At 50.7% G+C, this 15076-nt stretch overlaps 1 protein-coding gene across 7 annotated transcripts in view; it reads left to right on the top strand.

Annotated features, from left to right (window-relative positions):
- Positions 1 to 787: 787 nt before the first annotated feature.
- Positions 788 to 15076, top strand: part of TMEM44 (transmembrane protein 44) — a 76546-nt gene continuing 62257 nt past the window's right edge. For all 7 annotated transcript variants that reach the window (XR_002124998.1, XM_019651280.1, XM_019651301.1 and 4 more), the window contains exons 1-8: positions 788 to 1027; positions 3599 to 3725; positions 5516 to 5600; positions 6722 to 6888; positions 7107 to 7193; positions 11245 to 11415; positions 12728 to 12868; positions 14055 to 14159. Coding sequence is in view for 6 of the 7 variants with exons in the window: in XM_019651280.1 (XP_019506825.1) it covers positions 885 to 1027; positions 3599 to 3725; positions 5516 to 5600; positions 6722 to 6888; positions 7107 to 7193; positions 11245 to 11415; positions 12728 to 12868; positions 14055 to 14159 (1026 nt within the window). In the remaining variant the exon portion in view is untranslated. The remainder of the gene's footprint in view (positions 1028 to 3598; positions 3726 to 5515; positions 5601 to 6721; positions 6889 to 7106; positions 7194 to 11244; positions 11416 to 12727; positions 12869 to 14054; positions 14160 to 15076) is intronic.

Here is a 15076-nt window from a genome sequence, read left to right as displayed (position 1 = left end):
ATTAAAAAATTATAATAGTTTGTTTTCAAGAAAAGCAGCCCTGTGTACCTGAATTGTGTCGCAGAGTGCCTGGATGGAAAGGGACAGATTGCAAAAATCACCGGGCTCCTTGTCTGCTGGGGTCCCTGTCTTGGATGGCATCCAGAACCCGGCTTGGGCGACTGAATGGGGCCGAGGGTGCAGGTCCAGCTTCAGAAAAGAATGAGAGAAGATGTAAGGGGATTGTTTACTAGCGCATTTGTCTCATCCTTCCTGGCCTCCTAACACACCTTTGTATTGTAGCCTTTTAACCATCAGGACCAAGCTCCACTCACCTCGGGATCCCCGGCACCCAAGCCCTTCGCCAGACGCAAAGTACGTATTGTTTGGCTCAAAAAATGTGGTGGATTGAGGAGGGGACAAAGTCCCTTAAAGTGACCCGACAGGTCACTGTATTCCTCTCCGGCCGCCGGGTCTGGGGGGTGGGTGACAACGAAGTGGATCAGCTGGGGCAGCGCCTCTGCAGCTGTCAAGGGGGCGGGGGCCGCGGCCGGGGCCGGGGCCGCAGCCTTTGTGCCCAGGCAGCTCGCCGCTCCCGCCGCTGGGGGGCGGCCTCCAGCCCGCAGACCCCCGACAATAGCGCGAGGGGAGGGGAGCTGCGCGGTCCCGGAAACTTTAACCTCGAGTCTTGGCCGCTGCTGCCGGCGCCCCAGGACCGCAGAGCTGGGCGCGCCCACTTCCCGCCCGCGGTCCGGACGCTCCGCGGGGGCCGCGGCAACAGAGCCGAACCCAGAGAAGGGGGCGCGGGGCGGTAGCGCCCACAGCTTCCGCGGCCCGGGGAAGCTGCGCGCGGGTCCCTGGCCACGCGGGCGGCCCCGGCACTAGTCGGCGAAGGCGAGTCTGCCATGGGGGAGGCGCCCACCCCCGATCCATCGCCCGCACTCTGGGACTGGGGCTACCTGGACCGCTGCTTCGCCCGCCACCGCGTCTGCATCTCCTTCGGCCTGTGGATCTGCGCCTCCTCCTGCTGGATCGCCGCCCACGCGCTGTAATGGGGACCGGGACCTGGTGGCGCCGGGTGGGGGCGGTCGGCCGCGGGGGGAATGGGAGCTCACTCCCTCGCCAGCTAACTCCCGGCTGGAAACCTAGAGGGACGGGGGCAGGAAGGGACGATGCAGAAGGCAGCACAGTTCTAGGAGCGCAACTAACGTTTTGCTGTAGACTGAGGTCGATACTTTCCCCCAGATTCCACGCCCAGGGAGGCTGGGCTGTGGGCCAGCAGGAGGAGGCTGGGTGGTACAGTGGACAGGGCCCTGGGCTGGAAGCTGCCAGTCCCGGCTTCTGTTTCAGCCTTCTCCCATCAGCTGGCGGTGTGAGCTGGGTAAGCGATATATAACCTCGGCCTCACTTTCCTCAGGTAAATGGGATAATAACTCACAAGACGGAAGGGAGGATTAAATGAGTTAGTACGGTAAAGCGCTAAGTAAGTGCTCATTAAACATCATTGTTGTTGCTGTAGCTTGTCACCAACCCTTGGCAGAGGGCAAGGACCTTGGACAAGCCTCTCAATGTTTCTGGGCTCATTTTCCCAAGGCCCTCTTAGCTGGGAAATGGGGAAGGGAAGATCTGACTCTGGCCACAGAAGTTACCCTGGGTGTCTTTCTGGCACCTGAGCGGTTTGGTCAGCTGATCACCATCATCTGGATTCTAAGGGTGAAGTCTGGCTAAAGATGGCCCCCCAGGGCTTCAGCCACTCTTTCCCAAGCTTGGAAGGATGCTGCCACCAAAGTATTCCCTGGCAGAGAAGAAAGGAACAGCAACCCCCAAGGAAGGCTGGCACCAGCTCACCTTAGGCACTTGATGGATATTCCCCTGAGGCGTGTGATAGTGTTTCAGCGATTCTACAGCCTCAGTACCCAGTCGCTGGAATAAGAATAGAGACACTTATAACATTTAATGTGGGCCTAGTGTGGCATTCATTAACTCATTTAGTCCATGCCACAACTCCAGGAGGCAGGGGCTGTGATTACCCTATTTAGATCAGGAAACCAAGGTTCTGAGAGGTTAACTAACTTGCCAGAGTGAATGGAACCCAAACCCAAGATCCTATCAGAAAGGGGCAGGTTTGTGAGGATTAAACTAGCCAGATCCGAGGTTGGAAAATGAGGCCCTCTACATGCCATAGCTCATGTGTTCGTCACAGCTACCCTCTGAGGTCTGCATTAGTAGACAGTTTACTGACCTGGACACCAAGGTTTGGAGAGGATAAGGTAACTCTCAAGAATGCCCAGCCAGTTAGTCTGGGAGCAGAGCGTCTGCTTTCTCACCCTGCCTTAGGTGTGGACACACCGTTTGTTTTCAGGACTTCACCATCCCTGAATCTCATTTGTCTTTGGGGTTTGTATCTCCTCCAAGCTGTGTGTGTGGGCTGGGTTAGGGCCAGCCCGACATCCCTGACCCCTGAGAGATGGGTAATGGCTCAGAGCAACAGGATACAGAGCGAAGCTTCTACACGTGAAGTCAGGAGGTCCACCATTAACTCCTCTTTCACCATAAGCCTCAGCTTTCTCCACTTTCAAATGGAACAGTTGAGATAAATTAGTTCTAATCCGGGTCCAACTCAGCGAGTCCCTCATTTAGATTCTTCACTCCTAGGCTTTGAATTGGTTTCAGGAGCCTAGGGCCCAAATTAAAGGTTGATGTTTCTACTCTGAGCTTCAGGCCTCCTCTGGTTGGTCAGGGGATGTTTAGGAACCCAACAGCCTTCCATCCTCATCCATGATTCCCAAGGGCTGATGCTCCGAACCAGCGCAATGGTCCTAACGATGTAGAGCGAGTACTACCCTGTGGTTAAAGTAAATGAAACCACAGCTGCAATTGTATCTTGGTTTCTCCATAGAAATATAGCAGGGAAACATCTAGAACTAAGTGTTTCCGAGACCATTTCTGCCTTTCTGAGTTTGTTCCTGGGTGTATTGAGAATGGGGAGGGCAATAAGGGCTAGAAGCCAGCAAGCCATGGTGGGCGAGGGGGGTTGGCGCTAGCGCTAGGGGAAGTCAGCCCAAAGTTCCATGGCATCTTCCAGGAGTTTTGCTCTCCCTGTGTGTAAAGAACGTGTACCCAAAATGAAATCAACTTTGATGTGGGCCCGTAAAAGCCTGGCCACTCCATTACATGGGTGGATTAGAAAGGTTTCACTTTAATATCAAAGAAAAAATTTGCCTTTTTAAATTTAGGCAATTCTGCGCTACAGTAAACTGCACTGATTGGGTTACTTTTATAACCCTCCTGTTTCCTTTCATAAAATAAAACCTGACAGCTAGTTAGCACTAAAAGGTGGTCATGAACTTGAGTGGGCCAGATTTGTAAGAGGAAAGAAATTCCTCTTCATTAGAGAAGCTGGTCTGTTTCCTGCCCCAGGCCGGGAGCCTTTTTTTTTTTTTTTTTTTAGCCTTTCTTTTCCTGTGTGTAAACTAAGTTCAGAAATACCTTCTGAATACCTGGGGGAGAAGGTGCTTCGTAAGGACACACAGTCACAATTGCCCTTTTCAGACACCTGCTTTGGGAGCCCAAACTCACAGCTCCCGTGTTCTGTCCACACCTGTTTCTGTCCCCGCAGACTTCTCTATCTGCGATGTGCAAAGAAATCTGGACAGGACCAGTCGGCGCTGTGTGCTGCGTGCTGCCTCCTGACCAGCCTGTGTGACACAGTTGGGGCGATACTGGCCAAACAGCTCACCATCCAGGTGCGTCAGGCCCATAGGTGACTATATCTTCTGTCTTAGTCCCTTACCGTGCGAGGCACAGTTCGCCTCAGGGCCTGGGCCCTTGCTGGTCTTTCTGCCCCACTCCAGTGTTCTTGCCCCAACAGCCACATGGCTCACTGCTTACCTCCTTCAACTCTGCTCAGAAGCCACCTTCTCATTAAGGCCTTCCTTGACCACCTGTTTACCTCCACCATAGGCATTCCAGACTTCATCCTGCTCTATTTTTTCCATAGCTTACCCTCTAGCACACCTTCTACTTTATTTACTTAGTATGTGTTTCATGCTTATTGAATTTAATCCCTTCTAGAATGACAGTTCCACACAGACAAGAATATATATATATATATATATATATATATATATATATATATATTTACCATGTCCCCATCACTTAAAATAGCAGCTGCACATATTAGATGCTCAATAAATAGTGATTGTTGGTGTTAATTGTTTTTAGAGCCTGGGGCCCAGCCCCAGCTCGTGCAGCAGTATCTGAATCCTTTCCCAGGTGGTGATGAGAGCTTTCGAGTAAGAAACAGTTTTAAGTTTTCCCAAAGTCTATCTAGGCCCTCCAACAAACCTGTGTAGGAGTGGCCTACCCCAAAACATGTGTCCCAAGGAAAACCTGTAGGCTCCATTGAAGGGTCACTTCATAGGGGCTGGTCCTGGCCTTGTGTCCACCCAGGCAGACATGAAAGAGGGCAGCCTAGTGGTCAGGACACAGACTAGGAGAGTTGTAGACCCTGCTTTGAACAGAGTTGCCTCAGAAAGAGACTGCCTTTCATTTTGGGTGCTCATTCTCATTATCTGATGGAATATAATGAGTCCAATAGTAATAGTTGACATTTATTAAGTGCTTACCGTATTTCCCCATGTGTAAGACACACCCTTTTTTGAAAAATGTGAGGTCTAAAAACTGGGTGCGTCTTGTACAGTGGTTGTAGATTTTTTTTACTTGCATTTCCCACTTTTGTCGCGCTTGTTTTTTTTTTGCACTCATACAACCACTGTATAAGACGCACCCAGGTTTTAGACCCCACATTTTTGGAATAAGGGTGTGTCTTATACATGGGGAAATACGGTAACTACCTACTTGACACTAAGGACTTTTCATGCATTATCTCATCTAATCCCCAAGTCATCTTGTGACATGGGTGCTCTCATTATCCCCATTTTACACATGTGGAAATTGAGGCATAGAGAGATTAAATAACTTCTCTAAGGTTAAACTCTACTAAGTAGAATCCTAGTGCTAGAATTCAAACCCCAGGACACATGCTCTTAACACTAATCATACTACCCTAGTAGCTAGTGCATGTATATGTGGGTGCATTTTACTTTCCTCCAGGTGCTGGTCTAAGCACTCTCCATATATTGGCTCATGTAAGCTGCTTATTGGTAAGGGAGACACTGTTATTATCTCTGTTTTACAGATGAGGAAACTGAGGCCCAGAGAAGGTCAGTGGCTGGGCCAAAGTTATAGAGCAGAGATTACACCATGCAGTGGAGAAAGTGTGGAATAGGAAGTGGAGGGCTGGGTGCCCATCCTGTCTCCACCAATGGGCAGCTTCGTTCCTCAAGATTAGTCATTTAAGCACCCCATCTCCTCATCAGTCAAATGGAGGTGATCTCAACCTTTCCTGGGCTTGGGAGGCATCCCTGAAAGCACTATATCAGTGGAACACATGTGGCAGAGGAGATCCGGGATGACAGGTGCTGTAGTTGCTGAAAAAGGTTTGAACACTGACACTATCTCCATTTGCTCCCAGGTTTTCACTGGTGCCTACCTAGCAGCTGTTGACTTGCTGAACTTTGTGTCCATTCTCTTCCCAGTCTGTGGCTCCAAATTCAAGGGTGAGTGTGTGGCCATCTGTTCCTGTCTTCATTCATCCGCTCATTCATTAGCATGCTGAGTGCCCACTCCTTGTCCCGTCCGAGCTGGGGGCCTGCCAGGCACAGAGGAATGAACAAACTCCCTGACCTCAGCCAGAGGAGGGAGACAGGACCCTAAACAATCCTTAGAGCTACTAATGAGGAGGTGCGTGCACACCGTGGGCGACCAGAAGGACAGAAGGGGCTGCAGGTGTCAGGGAAGGCTGTGACATTGGAATTGGGACCGCAGGTTAGGGGATTCCAGGTGAAAAAAGAACAGCGTGGGCAAAGGCCAAGGAGAGGGATGGTGCCTGGCTCTGTGACATGATCCCAGTGGGCAAGTCTGGGGTGGCCAAACGAAGCGTCACAGCTTCCTGAAATGGATACCAAGAATGGGCATTGGCCACCTCAGGCAGAGCGGAAGCTGGAAATGACTGAGATGGGATGAGTATTTGAGTGTGTAGGACTGGAGCTTTCTTAAGGGGCAGGAATATGCTTGGACCCTTGTCCAAAAAGAAAATGCCTGCATTGGTGGGGCAATTAATAAAAGATGCCCTCAGCTGCTCAATGCTATCCAGAGGAGAAATGTTCTTCTTAGGGATTGTTCAGAGGAGTATCTGCCTTCTGTTTCAAGGAGACTTTCAAAGATGGTGCTTCTTGCCTCGTTCACGGTTTCAGTGCCCTGGCGCAAACATGTTCACTCACTGATGCAGTCACCATGTTTGTGCCAGTTCTGTTCTGTGCCAGGCTTTGAGGAGATTGTAGAAACTGCCAGGGCACAGTGCCCGCCCTCAGGGGCTTCCAGCCTAGGAGAGGCGATGCTGTGTGCACATGGGTACTTATGATAAGGGGTAATGGCTCCCTGCCTTGAAACATAAAATGCTACAAGAGGGCCGAGGAAGGAGAAGAACACCCGTCATGGCGGAAGTGTGGGTGGCACAACTACAGGGCCTAGACAGGTGGGGAGAATCTGGTCTGTAGAACAACATGGGGACCTGGTCTGGCACTGGGGCTGGGTCAACACCAGTTCTTCCCATCAGCTACCTCTCAAGTTCCTCCAGATCCCAGGAGCCATATAGGAAGGACTTTGGTATGTGTTCCAGGTCAGGGCTCCCAGGACAGGAAGAGGAGGCAGCGGCTCAGGGCCAGTGTATTCGCCCTGGCCCTGCCCCTGAGCCTGGGCCCGGGCTGGGCTCTCTGGGCTGCTGTCCCGAAGGCTTCAGGCCCCATCCAAGGGCCACAGCGGAAGCTGCTGGGAATCGTGCTGCAGGTGAGACTGAGCTGGCTGAGGGTTGGGGATACAACCTGGGGGAGTGCAGGTCCCTTCCCTCCTCACAGCCCCAACAAATGCCCCAGGTGTGTGTGGATGGGCGGGGCAGGGTTAGGCCTTGTCTTTGTTGGGAAGAACCTACTAGAAGCAGAAAAGGACTGGTCTGGGATGCATGGTGGTCTCCTTGGGGGTGCTGAGTATATCACCTGTTCCCACAGGACAATACTGAAATCCTCGGCTACCTGCTGGGTGGCATTGCAGCCTTCGGTTCCTGGGCTTCCCGGATCCCCCCACTCTCCAGAATCGTGAGGCTGGGGTTAGGGCTGGACTGTGGGTCACCGTGGCAGGTCTTAGCCCATCCCTGGGAGCATTATCGAAGCTCCAGGGTGGAGGGGTGGTGTCACCCCATTCCAGGGGTTGGGGAGTAAGTGGGGGCGGGGAGGGCAGAGGGGGGAGGGGGGTGCATGGGCACCTGGCCCAGGGGAAGTGCTGAGGCCTCTTACTGTAGAGTCCACTGCTTTCTCTCCGTTTCTTGTAACAAATGAAAAGTAAGCTCTCAGGAAAAAGCCACTGGGGTTGGACCAAAACGTATCCCATTAGTAAATGAGAAGGTTTTAGAGGACAGAATCATGTAGCTGCTGGGGTTCTGTGTATTCAGGAGCATCTTACTGGGAGATACTTTCCAGACATCTGGGGTGAGGGAAACCCTGCGTTGGCCAGTCCCTGGTGGGGGTGGGGGTGGGGTACAGGGCTACAGACATGACTGGAGATGCTGTGCTTGCCCTTGGGAAGCTCGCAGTCTCATAGAAGACACAGAAATACAAAGCAAGATATTTTAATGCTCTAAGAAAAGTAGAATCAAATATTTGGGGTTTCAGAGGAGGGAGAGAAGGCTCCTACACTATTCAAATGAGTGAGGGTTTAAAACTGTTCATGCTGCCTGGCTGGTGGATGCTGGGGAGGCTTCAGGTTGGCTCCAAAGGGAAGGTGGGATTTCAGGAGGCAGAGATAAGGGAAAGAAGAGAGTGCACAGGAAAAGCCACCGAGGCAGGAAAATGCCTATAGAAGAGTAAGCTACTGTGGATGTGTGAAAACTGCTCTTATAAGAGGGCCTCGCTGAAGTGATAGTGGCTGGATATAACACCAGAAATGTAATGGGCCTATCATTGGGTCCAAAAAAAGAAAATCACTTGCCCAAGAGCATCGTTTGTTTAATAGCAGTTCCAGAGAGCAGGTTTCAGGGAGGCCAGGAGCTCAGTTGATTATTTGTAGGAAGCTGCAGCCTATTCTGTTATGGCCAGAAACCTCATGGGACATGGGGTCTCATCAACAAAGGTGCTATCTCCAAATCAAGGAGGGGAGAGTAGGGAGCACTGCTCTCCATTCACTGACCCCTGGGGCAGGTCCCCAGGGTGGCGTGGGGCTGGGAAACTGGGCACATGAAGGCCTTTGAAGGAACTGGTGCAGTGCCCTCACCACCTGTGTTAGTTTCTAGTGCTGCCGTAACAAAGTACCACAAACACTGCACAACAGAAATGTATTGTCTCTAGGTCCTGGAGGCCAGCAGTCTAATACTATCAAGGTGTCAGCAGGGCCACACTCCCTCTGAAGGTGCTAGGGAAGGGTCTGTGCCGGGCCTCTCTCCAAGCTTCTGGCAGGTAGCAGCATAGCTCCAGTGTTCACATGGCATTCTCCCTGTGTGTGCATTTTCACTTGACCGTCTCTCTGTATGTGTCTCTGTCCAACTTCCCCCTTTTTATAAGGACACAGTCATATGAAGTAGGGCCCTCCCTAATGACCTCACCTTAACTTTATCATCTGCAAAGACCCTATTTCCAAATAAGGTCACATTCACAGGCTCTGGGGATGGGACTTGAACATCTTTAGGGAGGTGAGGGAGGTGGGTCACAATTCAACCCATAGCACCAGCCCACCTAAAACAGCCCCGCCAGCCCCACCGCTGTGCCCCTCACTCAGCTTCATTTTCTTTACAGCAGTTGTCACAACCTGAAATTAGCTCCTTCAGTTATTTACCAAGTTGTTATCTTGGCAACAAGATAGAGGAATGTCAACACTGTGAGAGCAGTGGCCTTGTCCGTTTTATTCCCTGCTGTATTACAGGTGCTAGGGGCCTGCCCATGGTAGGTGCCAGCAAATGCTTGTTAATGAGTGACTTAATCTGGCCTGGAAAAGAGGAAGCTCATGGATGCAGGAATCAGAAGGGCTGTCTTGGGGCAGAAAGAGCAGCCTTGTTCTCTGCAGTATTGAAGGAGAGAACCAAGACCAAGACTGGGAAGAGGTTATGGGGCAGAGGCATTTCTCATCCATAGGTTAGACACTTTGCGCAGTGCCTGGCATGTTGAAAGCAATCAGTATTGTTATTCCTGCCTTAGGAGGTAGTGGGCTTCCCAGCACTAAAGGCATTCAAGCCTGATGGCCATGTGACAGGAAGATATATGATTGCATTGGGATTCAACTGGGTCATCTCTGAGGGGCTGCCAGGCCTGAATATCTCTGGTCCCATGAAGAAGAGCCCAGAGCCCAGGTTCCCTTATTAGGGAGAAACCCAGCAGGGTTTGGGGTGTTCTGGGAAGCCTAGCCAACATGGCCTTGGACCCTGGATATCCCACAAGCTGCTTCTAATTTACCCCTGGTGGGGGTGCTGAGGAGTGAGCAGAATGGCTGAGTGGTTTTAGTGGGAAGAATTTCCATTCTTCTAAGAGCACGTCCTTGAATGGACAATGAAATACATACTGATCCCCAGGACATTGAGCTGACAATAGTGGAGTCTTCGCTGCTGCAGGAGCCGGCTGAGGCATCCCAGCTTCCAGCCCCCAGTGTGGACTTGCAGGGCAGCCACCCAGCTGGATGTCCACCCAGCGTTCTGTCCTCGCCTGCTAGACAGGCCCATGTGGGCTGGAGAACTTCCTGCCACATCTCGAGTCACCAAGCCAGTTCCATTCAGTTATTGAGCACCTACTGTATGTCCAGCACCGCAGGCAAATAGAACCCTATAAGCCCTAGAACCGACCCTGAAAAGAGATTGAGTTTTGAAGTCAGTGGGCACCATGAATGGGTTGGCATGTGAGTGAGCGGGGAGCTCCCCCACCCAGCTCAGGCTTATCAGGAACAGTGGCAAGAGGCAGGAGGGCCCAGGTCCTAGCTCAGCGCTGCAAGTCACCTCCCATCTCTGGCTGTCAGTGTCCTCTGTAAAATGGGGGTGGGTAGGCTGGAGGACCCCCTGGGGCTTCTCACCGCAGCTGTGCTGACAGGGGCAAGCTGCTTCCTGAGCTGTGTGAGATGGGAAGGGATGCCGTCTCCACCCTCAGCCTCTGGGGCCTCCCCTCCATCCCGGGTGCTGTCTATATTTAGGGGATGGTGGGCCAAAAACAGGGAGGCCCAGGAACCAGACTAGAAGAAATGCAGAGGGAAATGTAACACTCATGAGGAATCTTTTTGAGAGTTAAAATAAAAATGGGGAAAATTAGCCCAAAACAGCTTTTTCCCTTGATTTTTTTCCATTCCCTAGCCAACGCCTGTATATCTCTAAATATGTCCTTTAATGAGAAAATTAAGTTATAATCTATGTATTAATTTAAATATACTATGTAATTATGTATAATTGGAAATATATAGTATTTGTGTATATATGAGATATATATATATATATATATATATATATATATATATAGTGACTTTATACCTGTAAAGAGTACTTACATATAAATATTGCATGTTTCCTTTTTTGAAAGCCAGTATTTCTATTACTCATTCTCCAAAAATATCCCCTTGGTTTCAAAATTTCCAGAATGTTACCTCTAATTTTCCTGACTTCCTTGTCTCGCCTTGGCTCTTCATAATTCAGTCTCCCTCACGTTCTCGCAGCTGACAGTCACAAGCCCCTGCCCAGTACTGGGTGCCAGGGGTACCAAGATGGTGAGGACCTTGGCCCTGCTCTTAGGAGCCCTCTGTCTGTTGGGCAGACAGATGTGTAAGGAGCTAAGTCATGATCAGGGTGAAAGGCACTCTGATAGAGGGATGTGTCAGGTGTGATGGGACACAGGAGAGGGAGCTACTTTGCTCCGTCTAGGGTGGAGGTGGGAAGAGATGGTTTCCCAGAGTTGAGTTTAAGCCAGGATTTGAGGGATGAGTAGGAGTTCACCACGCAAAGGCAGCAGCTTGAGCAAAATCCGGACGCCCAGCAGAAGTAGCACCCTTGGGGACTTGTCTTGGGCAGAGAGTTTGCCCTCCAACCTGCTATGCTGCCAGGGCCCTGGGTCTCAGTTCTAAGGGAACTGGGGGTTTGGGGGGTAGCTGTGCTCCTCCCTGCCCCAGCTTTCTCATCTCTCTACGCAGTGCCATGGCAAGACGTTTCCCTTCATCCACCTGTGGACCCGGCTCCTGTTCGCCCTGGCTGGCCTCCTCTACGCCTCAGCCATTGTGGCTCATGACCGGCGGCCTGAGTACCTGCTGCGGGCCACACCTTGGTTCCTGACCTCCCTGGGCCGTGCTGCGCTGGACCTCGCTGTATCCACCCAGGCCCAGCGGGGCTTCACTTCCTGTTTCTCGTCTCCTCCCAGCCCTGCCATGCCCTCCTTCCCTCTTGCTAGATGGAACTCTCTCCCAGGGGCCAGGAAGGTGGTTTGAAACTTGAGGCAGGCAAACATAATTGCAATGTGCAAGTTTTGTTTCCTTTTTTTTTTTTTTAATAAGAATAATTACCTCTTGACTGGCGCTCTGTGAAACAGCAAAAGGGGCTGTGAAAGTTCCCTTGGATCAAAAGAGCCAGGTTTCACTCTCAGTTCTGCTCCCGGCCGGGGTTGGTCCCTGCCCTTTGTGAACCTGTTTTCCTCACCTTTGCCTTGCCTTTCTCACGGGCTGGGAAGGGGCTTTGCAAGCTGACCTGCTGTGCAAGGTGTTCTTTTTGGTACTGGAGCCTAGGTTGGGGAAGCAGAGAGAAAAGTTGACAGGGGCTGCCCTTCATCAATGATTGTGAGCCCCTCCCTGGTTCCACAGGGCGTGTTGCCTGATGTGCTGACACCCTTGTGACCTTGGCATAAGGACCTTAAGGACAAGCTAAGCTTAGACAGTGATGGGTGAAGATGGGACGAGTGTGCGCCCGCGCGTGTGTGTGTGTGTGTGTGTGTGTGTGTGTGTGTGTGTGTGTGGATTTAGCATAAATAGTTCAGGAACTGGTTTTCTCAGGTACTGTGTCAGTTTGCTAGGGCTGCTATAACAAACTGCCACAAACCTGATGGCGTAAACAAGAGAAATTTCTTCTCTCAGCCCTGGAGGCTAGAAGTCCAAAGTCCAGGCAGGGCCACCCTGTCTCCGAAGGCTCTACAGGAGAATCTTTCCTTGGTTCCTGGTGTTCCTCAGCTTATGGATAATTTTAATTTCTGCCTTCATCTTCACATGGCCCTCTTCCCTTTATGTACCTGTGTGTCCTCTCTTCTTATAAGAACTCCTGTCATGGGAGTTAGGGTCCACCCTAATCCACGATGACCTCATCTTCATTAATTCTTGAGTTGCACATTTTGAGGTTCCAACTGGATATGAATTTGGGGGTGGTGGAACACTGTTCAACCCACTACAGGTACTGTACCTGTAAGCCAAGCCCTTCAAGGAAGATGTTTTACAAAATGCTTTTGATTTACAGGTATTTCCTAAGTGTTCATTAAAGGCAGGGTCTTGCTGGGTGCTGGACCCTGGTCGGGGAAGTGTAGAGCGAGTCAGACTTGGCCCTGAGCTCCCCAACCTGGGGAAGGAAATCCAAGCGTGGGACCCTCGGGTGTGGCAGAAGCACTCCTCTTCTTTGGACCTTAATTCCTCTTCCCAGATCATCTTCCTTTCCTGGGTGATGAAAAGCAAGGTGAGGCGGGCCTTGGGATTTTCCTCTGAAGCCAGAGAGAGCCTCGACACCCAAGCCCTTTTGACCTGTGCAGAGAAAGAAGAGGACAACCAGGACGCAAGGAATGAGGCAAGGTCTCACTGTAGGAAACTGCTAGTCCCACAGTGTTTGCGCTTGAAGGACCAGGGGCGGGCCTCACAGGGCCAGGCCTGGGATCCTAGTGCCCCTCTGACCTTGGCCAGCTGGTCACTTTAAAAAAACTACTATTTATGCCCAACAGTAGGGATGCCCTGAACAAATAAGAGCTTACTTTTTCCCAGTTACAGCATATATTTTAAAAGTTTTTTGATCACTTAATGAACTTTAATATATTTTAAGCAATGTAGATGAAATAGTCAAATAGTTCAAATGTCCACTTATGCTATTTAGTAATTTACATATATGTAAATATATATATATATATATATATATATATATATGATATGTATGTTTACATACTATGTAAATTATCAATAATATGTAATCTGAGTTAATGAAATAGAAGATAGTGGTGGGTATGGCCAAGGTAAAAGGGGTTTATATAGGTGCTTAGACCAAATATGCAAGCTCCCATGAAGGCTCCAATGGGAGGTTATTTTCATCCATTCTAGAAATTATTATGAACTATAACCCAAAAGGGAGCTAAGATATTTAAAGAGAGCCCTGTGTGTCTTAGTGTTCCGAAGGGAGGAAGTTGAGCCTTTGCAATCCCTTCATCAGTCCATTAGACAAATGGTTCTCAAAGTGTGGTCCCCGGACCAGCACCGCCTGGGAACTTGTGAGGCTGCACCCAGCTCTACCGAATCCTAAACTCAAGTGCTTAATAAGTCCACCGGGCACTCCCGATGTACACTACAGTTTGAGAACCACTGCTTTACAAACGTATTCATTTAGCACCCGCTGCACTAGTTCCTAAACTTTACAGTACTTTACAATTCTCTGTGGGGCTTTTAAACTCTGCAGGTCACATCCATACCAATTAGATCAGAATATCTGGCAGGGGGAGGGAGGGTGAGAATTTAACATCAGTTATTTTGTTTTTTAAGCCGCCCAGGTGATTCCACTGTGCAGCACATTTTAGGAACCATTGACCCACTGTGATCTCAAAGAGAGAGATAAGATACATCTTATAGGAAGCAGAAAGTGAGATGCCATAAAAGAACAGAAGAAACACTGTAGGGAGTCTTTTGAAGAAAATGGGAACTTGTTTTTAGAAAATGTCTCCTGACTTTAAGAATTCCCCTCCCCTTCCTGTCTCCCTGTCTCTGCTTGAAAGAATTTGGATTGGGTGCCTCTCACCACACTGCCACACTGCAAGCCACCCAGGACAATGGCAGCCATCAGTCGCTACATGGAGCTGACCATTGAGCCGGTGCAGCAGGTGAGTGGCCATGGGCCAGGGATCCTGAGGCTGACAAGTAGTCATGGAAGGCTTCCTGGAGGAGGTGGCCCTTTAGCTGCAGGTTGGGCAGGATGAGGCAGAGAAGCAGGAAAATGAGGCAGGAGCTCTCCAGGGCAGATGGAGGTGAGTTTGGGAGATGAAAGGCCAGAGAGGAGGCAAGAATGAGATCATTACACCATGGAAGCTGACTATCATCCTGAGGTGATGAAAGTCTAGGAAGCTTCAGGACCAGACTCAGGGTCAGACGCGCGTTTTAGAGCCATCGCTCAGGCAATGCTGGAGGACAGACTAGGGGGAGAGGAGACTAGAGTAAAGGCAGTCAGTGGGGACACTTGTAAGTCCAGGGAAGGGGTGGTGAGGCCTGAACCAAGGCTGGAGTAAATGGAGGAGCAAGGATGGAGCGGAGAGAGTTGGCAAGGAGAGAGTTGAGGGGAGTGAGGATGTGGGTGTGAGGGAAACTGAGGGCTCCAGATGTCTCCCGGGGCACTGGCCTGCATGTGGGGTTCCTCAGGAGGAAACGGGTTAGAGGAAAGGAGAGAGGTGACAAGCCCACTCCATTGTCCCCTGCCCTCTAAGACTGCTCTTGTCCAGGTTACCAGCGACTTCCAAATTGCTAAACCCTGGGGTCATTTCTGTCCTAGTGGAGATTCAGTTCACTTGGCCACTAGCTCCTTGTGACTTCTGGGACCCTCACTTTCCTCGCTTTGCTGCTACCCTCACAGGTCTTCTTTCCCATTCACTTCTGCTGGCTTCTGGCGAGCTTGACTTTAAGGGTGCAGGGCCCCAAGCACTGTCCCAATAGGGCCCCCTTCTCTTGGGACCCTCTTCCAGCCCCCTAGTGCCATAGCTGCACACAGTAGCCCTTGCTGATGTCCCCTGTACCTCGCCATCCATTT

This window comes from Hipposideros armiger, unplaced genomic scaffold, assembly GCF_001890085.2.
Source record: "Hipposideros armiger isolate ML-2016 unplaced genomic scaffold, ASM189008v1 scaffold_8, whole genome shotgun sequence".
NCBI classification, from domain to species: Eukaryota; Metazoa; Chordata; class Mammalia; order Chiroptera; family Hipposideridae; genus Hipposideros; species Hipposideros armiger.
The sequence above is the reverse complement of the archived record's forward strand: the minus strand, read 5'-3'. Positions and strand labels throughout refer to the sequence as shown.